General features: G+C 48.9%; 1 protein-coding gene across 7 annotated transcripts in view; it reads right to left on the bottom strand.

The window, feature by feature from the left end:
• Positions 1 to 17,425, bottom strand: part of MCF2L2 (MCF.2 cell line derived transforming sequence-like 2) — a 319,798-nt gene that overhangs the window by 230,464 nt on the left and 71,909 nt on the right. For 6 of the 7 annotated variants that reach the window (XM_073359253.1, XM_073359256.1, XM_073359257.1 and 3 more), the window contains exon 2: positions 6,730 to 6,813. In XM_073359253.1, coding sequence (XP_073215354.1) covers positions 6,730 to 6,813 — 84 coding nt within the window. Of the gene's footprint in view, positions 1 to 6,729; positions 6,814 to 7,490; positions 7,570 to 17,425 lie in introns of those variants that run through there. The other variant, XM_073359255.1, reaches the window with a different exon arrangement.

Genomic DNA, 17,425 nt, shown 5'->3' with positions numbered 1-17,425 from the left:
GTTGTCCCTGCTGAACTGGACCTGCCTGTGTATGTTTGTGTTCATGTCACCCCTAGTGGCTGCTCCTACAAAGGGATATATAAGGCTATACCCTCACTGGTATAAATCACCATAGACCCTGTGACTTCAATCGAGATAGACCCATTCATATGAGCTGCGGATGTGACCCATAAGGCCGGAGACTACTACAGGTAATGGAGAGATTCTCTTTTAGTGTGAAAGACAGAAGTCTGCAATTTTGGGGTAGGTCTGAATTCTTTCCGTGCTGATGGCTATTCAGCCAAGGAATTGGTACACCAGAGCATTTGGAATCAGGAAATACTGTAAACCTCAGGAGATTTCCGGTTTGAAAGCAGCCAAACGTCAAAACTCTGAACCATTTGTGGTTCCCCTATCACCAATGAAAAGCAGCACGATGGTAGGAAAAAATGGATAGAAGTGCTCAAAACCCAGATGAGGTCACCTAAGTGAGAATTACTTTAACACCAGAATGGGGGGAAAAGAACTCTCAGACCTGTTTTCACTGGATGAAAACAATCTCTTGGCGGGATGAAAAGGAGGATTGCATTTACAGAGAGAAATGCACCTTTGAGAATCAGGCCACTTTTATCTAGGTGCCTACATGTGGATTTGAGAACCTGGCCCTGGCCACCCAAGTTTGAAAATGTTGGTGTAAGTGTCAAATCCTTGCAAAGAAAACCTACACGCTATGAACCAGGCATAATCTGATGTCTGTATGAATCTTCTGACAGTTCTGTAACAATGGCTTGGAGCAGTGTGAACTGCCTAATTTATCTCATTGGGGTGCTGCTGACTCTAGAATTTAATGAGGATAGTTGATAAGTGATCTGCAAATGGATGAGTTTCTGAGTTTTTGTTATGATCATGGAAGAAAACCTGGAAAACGCTCACCCATCCCCATGTTATTGTGTTTGTTGTGAACGTTCACACGCTAATTGAAGAACTGGTGTGGTGGACCTTTAACAAAGGCATCCTTTCTCCAAAATGCTCAGTACTAGTTTGAGTTAGGTAATGGTTAAAGTGATTTAAAAGAGTCTGGCTTAAAAATCCTTCCCACTTTCAGTTGCTCCCAAGAGCAAAGGAATGAAATTGAATCTTAGAATTGACTTCTGCTGAAGGGGCAGAAAAAGGCATCGCTTGCTCTGACTGGTCTAGCTGGGTAAGAAATATTTGAAATGTATTCCGACACCGGCTGAGAACCTCCTCCACCACTCTTGGCCCTGCCCCAAAGGGTGTGGTGCAGCTAGGGTGACCAGGTGTCCGGTTTTTGACTGGAATGCCTGGTCGAAAAGGGACCTTGGTGGCTCCGCTCAGCACCACCGAGCGGGCCAGTAGAAGTCCGGGTGGCAGTGCTGCAGAGCTAAGGCAGGCTAGTCCCTATCTGTCCTAGCTCCGCGCTGCACCCCAGAAGCAGCCAGCAGCTCTGGCTCCTAGGTGGGGGGCCATGGGGCCCCACATGCTGCCCCCGCCCTCCGCACCAGCTCCACGCTCCCATTGGCCGGGAACCGTGGCCAATGGGAGCTGCGGGGGCAGCGTCTGCGGGCAGGAGCAGAGCACAGAGACGCCTACTGTACCTCCGCCTAAGAGCTGGACCTGCTGGCTGCTTCCGGGGCGTACAGCGCAGTGCCAGGACAGGCAGGCAGTCTGCCTTAGACCCGCTGCGCTGGTGACCAGGAGCTGCCTGAGGAAAGCCCGCCTCCCAATCCCGAGCCCCAACCCCCTACCCCAGAGCCCCGCCTGTAACCCAAACCCTTCATCCCCTGGCCCCGTCCCAGAGCCTGCATCCCCAGCCCAGAGCCTGTGCTCCCTCCTGCACCCCATTCCCCTGACCAGCCCTGACCCCCCCAAACCTGGAGCCCCCCCTGCACCCCAAACCCCTCATCTCCAGCCTCACCCTAGAGCCTGCACCCCAAGATGGAGCCCTCACCCCCCCTGCACTCCAACCCCTTGCCCCAGCCCAGAGCCCCCCACACACACCCTGAACCCCTCTGCCCCAGCCCCCAGCCCCCTCCTGCACCCCAAACCCCTCATCTCCAGCCCCACCCCAGAACCTGCAACCCCAGCTGGAGCCCTCACTCCCTCCCGCATCCCAACCCCCTGGCCTCTGCCCCAGCCCAGTGAAAGTGAGTCACCGTGGGGAGAGCAAGCCACAGAGGGAGGGGGAATGTAGTGAACGGGGCAGGGCCTCGGGAAAGGAGCTGGGCTAGGGTGTTCAGTTTTGTGCGATTAGAAAGTTGGCCACCCTAGGTGCAGAGCAGAGCTGAGACCAGCTGAGGGCCCGCTGCATAGGAATGGCTTGTCAGACCCATTTCCTTGTAGGCTCAGAGCAGTCACTGATTCGTGGGCAGGAGCACCGTGGGACTGACCTGGGGGGACTAAGTTCACTGTTGCAGTTGCTGTGTCAGTGTTTGTCATCTGCTCTGACACTGCAATAGGAGACAATATGGAGCTTGGAGCAACTGAAATCGCCTTCGGGGTGTGGGGGTGAATGCAGGCACTTTTATGTGGGATAAGAGGGAAGGTCCTCTCATCAACCAGTAACTGGTTGGCCAGAAGCTGGGAATGGACAACAGAAGATGGATCTCTGATGACCTGTTCTGTTCATTCCCTCTGGAGCACCTGGCATTGGCCACTGTTGGAAGACAGGATATTGGGCTAGAACAGGGGTGAGCAAACTACGGCCCAGGGTCTGCATCCGGCCCTTCAGACATTTTAATCTGGCCCTCAAACTCCTGCCAGAGAGCGGGGTCCCGGGCTTGCCCCGCTCCCCCTATGCCGTAGCTCCACATGGCTCCCGGAAGCAGCAGCATGTCCCCCCTAAAGCTCCTACACGTAGGGGCAGTCAGGGGGATCTGCACACTGCCCCCACCCCAAGCACCACCCCCGCAGCTCCTGTTGGCCGCCCTCCGAACCCCTCGGTCCCACCCTCCTGCACCCCAGAGCCCACACCCCAGCTGGAGCCCTTACCCCCTCCTGCACCCCAACCCTCAATTTCATGAACATTCATGGCCCGCCATACAATGTCCATACTCAGCTGTGGCCCTTGGGCTAAAAAGTTTGCCCACCCCTGGGCTCAATGGACCATTGCTCTGACTCAGGATGGCTGTTCTTGTGGGTGTGTGTTGTGTAGTTTGTTAGGCACGATAGGGGGATGCCACAGTATTGGCAACACCAGAACGAGCGAATGCAGAAGAGAAGCGAAGGAGCCAGTTCACTCTCCACGCTGTCCTCGGCCTGCCTGCGGACTGAAGATAGTTATCAATGGTGGTTGTCAGATGAACACTGGGAGTCAGACAGAAACCCTCTGAACCAGCCCGTCTCCCATGGAGATAAGATCGAATCATCACTCAACGACACCATTTAAATCATGAGCAAAAGCCAAAGGCAGTGAGGAGAATGGTTTAAAAAAGCCACTGTGGCTGAGTCACCACCAGACAGACCCCAACTCCCCCGGCTCTCAGTCATGGCCAGGCTGCTTCTCACATCACCATGCAGTGCCGCATATTACACACTGAAATAGGTCACGGTGGTGAGGGTTGGACCAAACAAGTTTATAGTTACAGAGCTGGACTCGTGGATACCTGGCTTCCCTCTTCCCCAAAGCACAGACAAACTGACTGCTCCACAGCCCCATAACACTGCCAGCTGGAGTGCAAGCACTCTGCCCTCTGCCTAATCCAGTCTGCTCTAGAGCCCGTCAGTCGCTGCTTGATGAACAGGGCTCTTCTTCAACCAGCGGGGGTGTGTGTGTGTGTGTCTGTGTGTCTGTCTGCATGGCTCTGGTCCATCCTCAGGGTAGGGGGCTCTGTCCTCTGGGCAAGAGCCGACTGGGAGGGTGGCTTTTGCCCCTGCAAAGCTGCCTTTGGGCATGGAAAGAAGGGGGCACAGGAAGTCCCTTAACTACAGGATTTGGGGTGGAGGTTCTGGGGACAGGTTACAGGGCCCTATGTTGCCGATGTTGCCCTGTACAACAATTGCAGGTACTACACTTACCTGCTGGGGGAGCTCTTTGGCTCCTTTGCCAATTGACAGCTCCAGAGAGGTCAGCTGACTTCAGTGTTGGGAGGAAAGGATGGGGGGTGCTCTTGACTCACAGGCTCTCTTCCTGATTGTCACTCAAGCAGGGAAACCCAACCACCCATGCAGAGATGCACATGGAGCACTGCCAGCTCCTGGCATCACTTTCCAGCAACCTCACCCCCCTATAAGGCAGCAGAGGAGGTGCCTGGATCTCCACCTCTGTGGAGGAGATGGGGCTGGGCACAGAAGGGTAGCTGTATCTGTAGAGCGTGCCTGAGTCAAGGTTTGTCTCTATGGGACTTGCACACACCTACCTCCCCCCTGGAACATCTTGGGAAGTTACCCAGAAAGCTCCAGAGAGTCCCGGCTCTAAACAGCACTGAGATACAGCACTGCAACAGCAGGATAGGCTCAAATGATCTCGTTGCAATACATTAATCTCTCGTTAAACTCATCTACCCAGAAGAGTACAAAATTTCTGCAGCTTGCAATTCCCACTTGTATCTTAGCTGTATTCCTCGTCACATGGTTTTAACTTACTGTAATTTAGTAATAATTATCCATGTTTCTGTCTGTAGATTATTAAAGAAGATTTTTTTTTAAATCCTGTTAACTTCATTATCATTACCCGCATTTTAGAAATGGGAAAACTGAGCCTCAAATACATTGAGTGACATATCCAAGGTAACATAGCAGCATCAGAACTCAAACCTAAGATTCCCAATTCCAAAACTCAGTCAAACCCACCTGACTTGCTAGACACATTGTTTAGGGCTGTCTGATCCAGCAAGGTGCTGAGTAGGGCTGGCTGGAAAATAAGAATTCCATTTTGTGAAAACTTCAAGGTTTTGGAATTTGTTTTTGTTCTGCATTGGAACAAAACCGAGATCTTTTGAAATTCTTCACAAAAAGAAAAAAAAAACGGGGAGACACCCACCCAAAATAGCCTGTGGTTAAAGTATTCATCAAGTCTCCACTCCACCTGAGTCTCAGTGGCCCAACACATATTTCCCAAGTCCTTGCTCTCAATCAAGCAGAGCATAGCCTTGAACCTAGGTCGCCCACATACCAACTGAGTGATCTAACCACTGGGCTACTGATGATTCTGAGATGGGTCTCTCTCATACGTATCAGAGTAACAGCCGTGTTAGTCTGTATTCGCAAAAAGAAAAGGAGTACTTTTGGCAGCTTAGAGACTAACCAATTTATTTGAGCATAAGCTTTCGTGAGCTACAGCTCACTTCATCGGATGCATACCGTGGAAAGTGTAGAAGATCTTTTTATACACACAAAGCATGAAAAAATGGGTGTTTACCACTACAAAAGGTTTTCTCTCCCCCCACCCCACTCTCCTGCTGGTAATAGCTTATCTAAAGTGATCACTCTCCTTACAATGTGTATGATAATCAAGTTGGGCCATTTCCAGCAAAAATCCAGGTTTCCCCCCGCCCACACATCTCATACGTATTTTGACCATAAATTCCATCCTGGACCACTAAAACCAAAACATTTCAATTTTGGCAAATAGGCATTTCCTACAAAAAGCATTTTGTCGAGAAATTCCCAACCAGCTCTCATGCAGAGCGCCCTACGGTCCACTCCTCACTGGAATTGCTCAGTACCTTGCAGAACAGGGCCCTGAACTTTTCTGAGCCTCGGTTTGGTAAGCCAGAAGTAGAGGTGTTTCCCTACTACGTGTGAGAGGCAGTGCTAAATCATAAGAATGCTCATCATTTGCATTGATATGCACACCCTCAACAGGCCAATCTGCATGAACAGAGCTGGATGAACCCTACAAAGTGCAAGACCATTCGTTTGAATAAAAAACACAAACTTGCCATAATGCTATTTCTGACGCTTTCATTCGGTGTTTGAGGACATTCATAAAAGTGAATTTTTGTTTGGAGAAAGAGAAAGTGCCTTAAATTTGAGGATCTAAAAGCACATTACAGTTATGAATGAGTGAAACCTCAAGCAGGGAAGCAAAATTGCTGTTTTATCAATGAGGAAACGGAGGCAGAGAAGTTAAGTGACCTGCCAAAGGTCATCCAGGCAGTCAGCATCACAGACAATTCAAAAACCTATACCATAATTCTTAGTCCTCTGCCGTAGACAAAATATTGATGCTAAATTGTTGGTTACATACTAAGTAAACATTTAACGATCTACTAGCTCTCTTAGGAGTCACGTCCTTTTGGGGTTTCTGTAAAGTGTCATGCAAACCTGGGGAACAATAGAAGAAATGCGAAATAATCACAAATCATTTGAAAAGATGATAGCCTTATATTTCAAGTGAATCATTCCTAACACAAAACCAGCGGGGGGATGGACAAACCAAGCTCCCAAACAAACCAAATACACCATGTGAAACATATATACACCTTTTGAAAATATAAATAAATGCTACGTTAGTTTCTTCCCTTTTAAATCTAATTGATATCTAATTGATTGGAAGTGGGTGGGGGGGTCGGAGGGAGGACTGTTGCCTGAAAACCAAGAACGAGGAGGTGGTGTTTAATCAACTCCACATACTACCAAGGAGAAATATTAACCATTCTGTCCATGGACAACATTAAAAAGGTTGTTGCCACTGCAGTGCAGAGCTGGGAGGATGCGAAACAGCCAATGTGGTAAATCTCAGCAGGTTTCCAAAAGAATCCAAGAATACAATTTAAATTCAGTCCTTACCTGACAGGATGGCAAATTGCCTGTGGAGCTGCTCAATTATATCCACTGCGACCAGCGGCCTTATCTCCTGCTGCATGATTTCATCTGTACAAGTGAAAAGAGAAACCCTCACTGAGTTAACCAGACCCTTCACCCTCCATTAGAACCCAGCAAGACAAAGGATATACTCAGAGGTTAAGAGCCTGGCATAATCGTTGGCTCAAATGTTATCATATGACTCTTCACAGCGGAGAAGCTTATGATACAGAAAGTCCCATCTCCAGCCCAGTTACTTTATCTATTGTCCTGTGTTTGCAGAGCGCGCGTTTCATAAAGTGATTCCAATAGATTTAGCAGAGCTTGTCACAAGTTTGCTCAAGACGACGGGCCTCTCTTTGCAACTTCATGTTTCATATTAAGCCACTGCATCTGGGCTCCCAGATAAAGCAGCATTTCAGTCCTTTGAAACAGTGATGGCTATTTTAGATACAGTACCATGTTCCACCCCCCCCCTTTCCTTTGCACACCACAGAAGGGCTTTTTGAGTAACTGACCAGCCCCCTTCCCCCCACCCCGCTTCCTTTGCTGATGTTTTTTTTTCACAACAAGAAAATACATTGCCCAAGGAGGAAATAAGGAACTATGGGGCTTTCTTCTCACCAAAACAAAGCCTGCTCTTTTGAAGTAAAGATTTAAAAGTAGCTAAAGATAGCAAGGGGCAGGGTGCGTCAATCTGTGGATTCTAACTGGATGCATTTAGTGGTCAGGAACCACAATCTTACACTGAATGAGTTAGACTCTTTCCTCTCCAGAATGTGGGGCCTCACGGGCTTATTTCAGCTTGGTTCTGAAACGGTTCATTTACAGGGGGATAGATCGGCGTTTCTTAATGTTTGCCAGCCAGGTCCAATTGTACTAGGTGCTATACAAACATATAGTAGGAGACAGTCCCGGCCCTGCAGAGTGTACAAGATAAATAGACAGAACAAAGGATGAAGAAAGGAAGCACAATATCCCCATTTTACAGATGGGGAATTGAGGTCCAGAGAGACTAAGTGACTCGCTCAAAATCACTTAGGGCCTGCATGGCAGAGCTCTGAATTAAGCCTATTTCTCCGACATCTCAATCCACTGCTTTAACCACAAGTCCATCTTTCCTCTCAATATACAGGCATTAGAATGTCAGAACTTCAAGTGCCACCTATAATCTGGGGCGAACTTGCCAATAGGGTCAGAGGGACCCATCTCAGCAGCTTTCCAAAAACGCTGGGATTACGGTGCTGGTCTTTAAACTGAGCAACATCAACTGGTAAAACATCCTGACTCCCCTCATTCTCTACAAATATACGGCTCTGGCCTGGTTTCAGCAGATCAGTTTGAGCCCAGTGAATCCTGCCAAAGCTTTAAGACAGGCTAACCGGAGGGTGCTAGGGTCATTGCCCTCTTACAGAAAAATGAGTAAATATATGCAGAGAATGCGGAGTAGCTTCTGCTCCAGGCATCAAATGCAAAGGAAAAAAAAAATCCATGCAACAGAACAGCCTCCCTCTAGGGACATGAGCCTGCACACCCTCACCCACAGGAGCCAGGGTCTGGGCCTCCACAGAGTCGCATAAATTAGCCAAGGGGGCTATGATGTTAAATTAACCCCCCACTCAAGATCTCCAATTGGCACAATCATTTACAATGGCTGCTGAGTGCTGCTTACCCTCATTTCTGTGGTTACTTAGGTATTCTTCTCACTGACAGAGCAAAGAGTTAGAAAAGTACCAGGATTCAGTCCTTCTGGCTGCAGGCAGACAGGAGAGTTACTATGATGATGCATCTCTCCTTAAAAATTACTTCCCAGAACAGTGTTTTGGGATAGATCCCATCATCATGGAAACACGCCAACTCACGTGAAGCCTGATTCTCTGGAGCAGCGCTGGTAGCCAAATGGCGAGATGGAAGAAGAGGCTGCCTCCATGGACAGAAGCTTAGCACAGTGCCAGGGCTGACCTGGCAGATAAAGCTCATTTAACACTGCAGAGAATAAAGATTTGGTGCAACTTTTTTGAAATCTGATTAATTCCGAGGGAATGGAAACAGAGGTCACTCTCCTTTTCCCCCCGCACCCTGGGCCCCTCTTCCCCCTTTCCTCCCATTCTTTTCCTTTTTTGGTTCTTTCAGTCTTTTTTCCAAAAACCAGGGGAGATCAATATAATATAAATTAAAGAAAAGTCGGGGGTGGGGGTCTTCTCAGAACAGCCGGGGTCACACTAGCAAGGGAGCAGAAAGTCAATCACAGGGAGAGGAGGGCTGGTGCAGGGAGGAAAACAATCAGTGTTTCCAAAAGGTGGTAGGATTGATATTAGCTGCCCTGTATTTATTCAAAGAACACAGCTTGGGCAGTGGCAATCTAAGCTTCCACACCAGGGAACCCTGCTAGTGGGCCACAACTCTACCAAGCAGGGATACCTTGAGAGTGGAGATCAGCCTCTCTGACTGGTCAGTGAATAGCCCCTCTGCTGAGGCTGGTAACAGAGTTGCAAAGACCCACTGGACTTCAAAAGGCGCAGGATGGGATCCTCCGACCTTGCAACGTCCTCCCAGGGCCCAGCGTTAGGGACAGATGCTATGTGGAATAACATGAAACTGAACTGTAGTGCTTATATAACTGGGCATGTGAGCCAGCAAGGGCACACACACACAGCTCTGCCAACTCTTGCTGCTGCAGTCTGATAGTTTCACAGGCCACATTTAGCCCTGGTGTAAGTGGGCACAACTCATGGCAGCCAATGGGTGTCTCACTCGCTGATGCCGAAGTTTACTTTGGCCCCCATTAGTCCAAACCATCGTGGGAGGAGCTCAGCTTTATGAAATACTTCCCTTCGATTTAGCAGCCACACCAGCTGTTAGACAAGATCATTATAGCTTGCAGGCATTGCCAGCTGGCTTTCCGGTTAACCTTAGCAAACAGGGCTCATCAGAATGTTGGTGACACAGGGGAGAGGTGTAAGGGTAGGAGAGAAGAGGGGACAAGTAAGAATGTACCAAAAAATGTATCAACATAATCATTAAAACATTGAGTACAAACCACGGTTTTAATCGATTTTGAAAAGTACGACAAACTCGCTCTTTGGGGCAGGGACTGTCCTTCAGTTCTGTGTTTTTACAACGCTAGTACAGGGGGCCAGGGACTAGAACTGGGGCCCCTAGACTCGGCCATAATACAATTAATATATAACAATTTTTGGAAAAACCTTCCCCCACACCCCACTCCATCCTTGGTCTTGAGGCTCCGCCTCCCGGCGGAATTTAAACCAAAGAAATCAATACATCTGGCATGAACGACAGCAGCTGAGGCCATGCATTATTGATGGATGTATTTCCATTTTGTTTACCCAACCAATTAGCAAGGTTATCAACCCCTGCCACCGCTCTGGCCCTGGGCACTGTGGATGGCTGGAAGAAATCGGGAGATGATGCTAATGAATGGCTGTGGAACCAGCATCCACCAACAGAGTGGCTGGTTTGAGTGGGGCTCATGGGGCAGGTGAGGGGAGCGGTTTCATCTACTGCCTAGAGGCCTCACTCAAGATCAGGGCTGCAAACACATTATAAGACACAGTCCCTGTCCCGAAGATCTTACAATCTACACAGGCAAGAGAGACAGAGGGTGGGAAGGAAAACAGAGGGGTGAGGTGTCTTGCTCAAGGTCACACAGCTGGGAAGAGAACCCAGGTCTCTTCCTCCATCAGCTGGCAGGATCTTGCCTTTAGGATGCCGACTGAGGCACGCTGCACCATTGAATCACCACTGTGACCTGAGGCTGGCGTGATTCTGTGCCTCACATCCCCAGCTGGTATCGCAGCAAAGCAGTTTGTGGCTTTTCTTAAGCCTGGAGTCTAGTCATAGGGATAGCGCTGTGGAAGCCAGGACCGTCCTACTCAATTGGGGACGGGTGGGAACCGCCCTGGTACTGACGACAACCAGCTAAATTGGCACAGCCTCTGTGAGCAGAGACAGCAACGCAGGTTGACTCCACTGTATAACAGACGTGTTCACAGTTTGGCACCAGCTTATTTGGGTTCATCCCCCGCCCCCCATACAGACAGCAAACACAGCCTTTGATCAAACTCATCCACTAGCTTTGTAGGGCACAGAGCAGCAGGGTTTACCTTCTCTCAATGACTACAAAGGGTGCTGCCCTGAACAACCAAGCTAGACTCTCTCTTCTATCGAAACACGCCTCCCACATGGTTTGGGGTTTAAGACACTTTATAGCCCTGGCTCCAGAATGCCTTGTCACTGTCCAGTGAAAGGAAATTTCTCCCACTCAACGTTGCTGGAAAGCCTAGCCTGAGAGCCTCATTGTGAAGTCCAGCTGAGATCTACCCATTGTAGGAACCCAAGGAGCAGGGCCAGTCTCACCTGACATAAATTAGAGCCGACTGAGAACACGCTGACTGATGCTTGGCTGCCACGGCCCCACAGTAGACATCCAGCAGCTGAGTACACCCCAAGTGCAGCAATGCTCTGCACATGCTGTCTGCCCCCCCCCCACCTCTCCCCTCGGCCATAGTGCCTGAGCCGGGGCTACCATGGAGGGTGGTAGAGACTCATTAAACCAATACTGCACACCCTGGAGAATCCCTCCGCACTACCCATAGGGTGGCCAACTTTCTAATCTCACAAAACTGAACACCCTTGCCCCACCCCCTTCCCCAAGGCTCCATCCCTTCCCCTCACTCACTTGCTCATTTTCACCAGTAAAAGTAGAGTAACCAGTACAGTAACTGAGGCAGGGGGTTGGGAGGGAGTCAGGGCTCTGGGCTGGGGGGCTGGGCTCCAGGGTGGGGGCCAGAGATGAGGAGTTCACGGTGCAGGAGTGGGCTCCGAGCTGGGGCCAAGGGGTTTGGAGTGCGGGAGGGGGTTACGAGTTGGGGTGTGGGCTCCGGGAGGGAGTTTGTGTGCGGGAGGGCGCTCAGGGCTGGGATAGGGGGTTGGAGTGAAAGAGGGGGAGCGGGGTGCAGTCTCCAAGAGGCAGTTTGGGTGCTGGCTCTGGGAGACACTTACCTCAGGCGGCTCCCTGGATGCAGTGACATGTCCCTCAGCTCTGAGGCGGAGGCGCAGCCAGGTGGCTTTGCATGGCGCGTGCTGCCTCCCCCTGCAGGCACTGCTCCCCCCAACGCCCATTGGCCAGCCAATGGGAGCTGCAGAGCCGGGGTTCTGTGTGGGGGCAGCACACGGAGTCCCCCTGGCTGCACCTCCACCTAGGAGCTGAGGGATGTGTCACTGCTTCTGGGGAGCCGCACAGAGCCAGGTAGGGAGCCTGCCTTAGCCCGTTGTGCCGCCAACCGGACTTTTAATGGCCCAGTCAGCAGTACTGACCGGCGCCGCCAGGGTCCCTTTTCCACCAGGTGTTCCGGTCGAAAACTGAACACCTGGCAACCCTAACTACCCGGAAAGTCTCCAAGATCTGCTGACTTGTACAGTCCTTCTGTACTGCTGGAGCTGTGTAAAAACAGCACAGGGCAATGGAGAAGAGAGGCCTGAGTGTGCTGCAATCTATGGTTTGTGTTGTAGTGAAATGTGCTGGGATGAGACCGAATGACTCGTGTGTCCCTCCTTTCTCCGTGACCCTCACAATTACATCTCATGAAGCTCCCTCAGGAAACAGGCTTTTAACTAGATGATAACAGTCTCAGAGAGGCCAAGGGCTGCAAGGGCAGACAGCTGAACCTAACTCTGTCCCCGCCAGGCAGGGATGAAACACAGAGGAGCAGAGCAAAATGGCGGACACTTGCATGGCTGCTGCCCCTGCTGTAGCTGCTCTGTGGCTGACGAGCCGGCTCTGAAGACAGCACCCGCCACCAGAAGGAAAGTCACTCATGGTTGCTGCCCATTTACAACCATGCTACTTTAAAACCGGAGCAGCCTGAATCAGGAACAGCACCACCACAATTGAGTGTAGACGTTTGTAGCCACCAAAGAGTCCTTGCTAGAGCCCACAAGCCCCCGTTGTGCCCTGCGGGAGTCCCATAGCTTTGCAGCAATGGCATAGCTAGCCACGGCATTTGCTATCCCCTTCCAAGCCTACATGTTCTGTTTAGTTTCTCCCCTCACCAAAACCAGTCAGCGCTTTGCATGGCACAGAAATCTGATTTTCTTTTCGAGCCAGCAAACTCATCCACAGGGTTTTGTTTTAGATACAGAATTTGTCACAGTTATTGTGAGGGTCTGATCAGACCCATTCTTTGCTCCCGTTTTTACTAGATGCCCCTTCCCAGCTTGCACTATGCTGTGCAAATTGAGAGTCACACTGCAACAGTATAAAAGTACTCCCGAATTCCTCAGTCCCTGCTCCAGAGACCCTCATCACTCCCTGATCCCCACAAATTAATGGCCCAAGGGCCTAATTTCCCCTGAAGAGCACCTTGTGTTGTCATTTACTCACGTACACAGTGGGCATAGGATGCCACTAGATCAGAGTTCTCCACTCACATGGATGGCAGAGCTTTGCACACACTTCACACAAACTAAGGCAGGGGAAACAGAGGCCCACATGTTCAGAGATTGTTCTGGAACCCACCACCGTATCTTTTCACTGAGCCGCCAAAGCAGGCCAGCTGCTCTGAATTTATTTGATATTGTGGTAGCACCTAGAAACCCTAGCCGTGAAGGTCCCTGTGTACTAGTCATGGTAAAAATCTAGTGCGGGAAATTCCTTCCCCCATGAACAAATGTCCTAAGAAAAAACTAAATCTTTCTTTCGGTATGTTTCCGCCTCAAGGTTTTTAGGGTGCCGGGGATACAAAGGCAGCAAAACCAGCATGGTTTTAGAGTAACAGCCGTGTTAGTCTGTATTCGCAAAAAGAAAAAGGAGTACTTGTGGCACCTTAGAGACAAACCAATTTATCTGAGCATAAGCTTTCGTGAGCTACAGCTCACTTCATCGGATGCATACTGTGGAAACTGCAGAAGACATTATATACACAGAGACCATGAAACAATACCTCCTCCCATCCCACTCTCCTGCTGGTAATAGCTTATCTAAAGTGATCACTCTCCTTACAATATGTATGATAAACAAGATGGGCCATTTCCAGCACAAATCCAGGTTTTCTCACCCTCCACCCCTCCCTCCCCAAACTCACTCTCCTGCTGGTAATAGCTCATCCAAACTGACCACTCTCCTTACAATGTGTATGATTATCAAGGTGGGCCATTTCCAGCATAAATCCAAGTTTAACCAGAATGTCGGGGGGGGGGGGTTAGGAAAAAACAAGGGGAAATAGTCTACCTTGCATAATGGTTTTTGAATGTTATAATTCTTGACGTCTGATTTGTGTCCATTTATTCTTTTACGTAGAGACTGTCCAGTTTGACCAATGTACATGGCAGAGGGGCATTGCTGGCACATGATGGCATATATCACATTGGTGGATGTGCAGGTGAACGAGCCTCTGATAGTGTGGCTGATGTTATCAGTCCCTGTGATGGTGTCCCCTGAATAGATATGTGGGCACAGTTGGCAACGGGCTTTGTTGCAAGGATAAGTTCCTGGGTTAGTGGTTCTGTTGTGTGGTATGTGGTTGTTGGTGAATATTTGCTTCAGGTTGTGGGGCTGTCTGTAGGCAAGGACTGGCCTGACCGCTATTCCTACCTGCATGCCTCCAGCTTTCACCCTGACCACACCACACGATTCATCGTCTACAGCCAAGCTCTGCGATACAACCGCATTTGCTCCAACCCCTCAGACAGAGACAAACACCTACAAGATCTCTGTCAAGCTTTCTTACAACTACAATACCCACCTGCGGAAGTAGAGAAACAGATTGATAGAGCCAGAAGAGTTCCCAGAAGTTACCTACTACAGGACAGGCCTAACAAAGAAAATAACAGAACGCCACTAGCCGTCACCTTCAGCCCCCAACTAAAACCCCTCCAATGCATTATTAAGGATCTACAACATATCCTAAAGGATGACCCAACACTCTCATAAATCTTGGGAGACAGGCCAGTCCTTGCCTACAGACAGCCCCGCAACCTGAAGCAAATACTCACCAACAACCACATACCACACAACAGAACCACTCACCCAGGAACTTATCCTTGCAACAAAGCCCGTTGCCAACTGTGCCCACATATCTATTCAGGGGACACCATCACAGGGACTAATCACATCAGCCACACTATCAGAGGCTCGTTCACCTGCACATCCACCAATGTGATATATGCCATCATGTGCCAGCAATGCCCCTCTGCCATGTACATTGGTCAAACTGGACAGTCTCTACGTAAAAGAATAAATGGACACAAATCAGACGTCACGAATTATAACATTCAAAAACCAGTCGGAGAACACTTCAATCTCTCTGGTCACGCAATTACAGACATGAAGGTCGCTATCTTACAACAAAAAACTTCAAATCCAGACTCCAGCGAGAAACTGCTGAATTGGAATTCATTTGCAAATTGGATACTATTAATTCAGGCTTAAATAGATACTGGGAGTGGCTAAATCATTATGCAAGGTAGACTATTTCCCCTTGTTTTTTCCTAATGCCCCCCCCCCCGACGTTCTGGTTAAACTTGGATTTATGCTGGAAATGGCCCACCTTGATAATCATACACATTGTAAGGAGAGTGGTCAGTTTGGATGAGCTATTACCAGCAGGAGAGTGAGTTTGTGGGGGGGGGTGAGAAAACCTGGATTTGTGCTGGAAATGGCCCATCTTGATTATCATGCACATTGTAGGGAGAGTGGTCACTTTGGATGAGCTATTGCCACCAGGAGAGTGAGTTTGTGTGTGTGTGTTTTTTGGGGGGGGAGGGGTGAGAAAACCTGGATTTGTGCTGGAAATGGCCCACCTTGATTTTCATACACATTGCAAGGAGAGTGGTCACTTTGGATAAGCTATTACCAGCAGGAGAGTGAGTTTGTGTGTGTGGTTTTTGGAGGGGGGGGTGGGGAGTGAGAAAACCTGGATTTGTGCTGGAAATGGCCCACCTTGATTATTATACAGATTGTAAAGAGAGAGGTCACTTTGGATGGGCTGTTACCAGCAGGAGAGTGAGTTTGTGTGGCGGGGGGCGGAGGGTGAGAAAACCTGGATTTGTGCTGGAAATGGCCCACCTTGATTATCATACAGATTGTAAAGAGAGAGGTCACTTTGGATGGGCTGTTACCAGCAGGAGAGTGAGTTTGTGTGGCGGGGGGCGGAGGGTGAGAAAACCTGGATTTGTGCTGGAAATGGCCCAACTTGATCATCATACACATTGTAAGGAGAAAGAAAAGGAGGACTTGTGGCACCTTAGAGACTAACCCATTTATTTGAGCATGAGCTTTCGTGAGTTATAGCTCACTTCATCGGATGCATACTGTGGAAACTGCAGAAGACATTATATACACACAGTATGCATCCGATGAAGTGAGCTGTAGCTCACGAAAGCTCATGCTCAAATAAATTGGTTAGTCTCTAAGGTGCCACAAGTTCTCCTTTTCTTTTTGCGAATACAGACGAACACGGCTGCTACTCTGAAACCTGTCATATTGTAAGGAGAGTGATCACTTTAGATAAGCTATTACCAGCAGGAGAGTGGGGTGGGAGGAGGCATTGTTTCATGGTCTCTGTGTATATAATGTCTTCTGCAGTTTCCACAGTATGCATCCGATGAAGTGAGCTGTAGCTCACGAAAGCTTCTGCTCAAATAAATTGGTTAGCATGGTTTTAGTTATTCATAAAAGAAACAGAAATCAGCCAGCCTGATTTATATTCCAGAGCCCAGCCCCAGAGCAACGGCATGCACAGCTCCACCGGCATATGGTCAAGCAAAGATTGGATCAAATGAACCTCGGTAGAGAGGGATCAGCAATCCCTGGGCACAGACTTCAAAATATGCGGACAAACTTCTCCAAACCTTTGGTAGTTCAAGGGTCTCTTATGTCCCCAAATCAGTCAGGGTCTCACTTCAAAGTTCCCCTTAATTTCTGAATCACTATAATAATGATCAGAAATGCATCATCACCAAAACCCACTTTGGCACCTCCAAATTTTGTGGGAATTTGGATCTAACTGAGGGACATCTCTAATGGCAACGTGACAGAATAAAACGCAAGAAATAAATAAAATCTTACAAACAAATAAAAACGAAAACCTTCCAAGCAGAATTTTGATCCCATAAAGAGGGAAGTGTCAGAGTCTCCACGAAGTCTTCTAGGAGCTTCACTACTGCTACTGATTTCATATGGAAGGCACACAGCTTGTCGACACTGTTGTGAAAATGGGGCATAGGTTTGGGCATTGTCTGTGGCAGAGTTAATCACAACTACTCACTTCCCATGAGTCTAGCTAGGCTTTGGTGGACGGATTAGATGAGCTAAAACATTACTCTCATTGCTAATACGACAGACTCTGCTACTGTTGCTCCAGGGTACTGGAGATTATAACAAACAAACAAGCGACTTGCCTTCATCGCATTGGCAAACATAAAATGCATGACTAATGCTAACCAGCCTTGGGCTGAGTGGTTTGGTGTCCCCTTTTATAGTTGCTTTTGAGTTTGTTTTTTAAAATATAATTTTTCTGGTTTTGATGCTCTTTTGCGCACCAACGGATTTTTGTGGGAAAGGACAAAATGAAGTCATAGAAACGAGGCTTGCTAGGACCTAGGTCTTGTCGATGCCACTGACTGGGGAGATTTTTCCTTACAGTCCATACGAGATTTCCTC

This window comes from Lepidochelys kempii, chromosome 9 (assembly GCF_965140265.1).
Source record: "Lepidochelys kempii isolate rLepKem1 chromosome 9, rLepKem1.hap2, whole genome shotgun sequence".
Classification (NCBI taxonomy): Eukaryota; Metazoa; Chordata; order Testudines; family Cheloniidae; genus Lepidochelys; species Lepidochelys kempii.
This window is presented reverse-complemented; position numbering and strand designations above follow the sequence as displayed.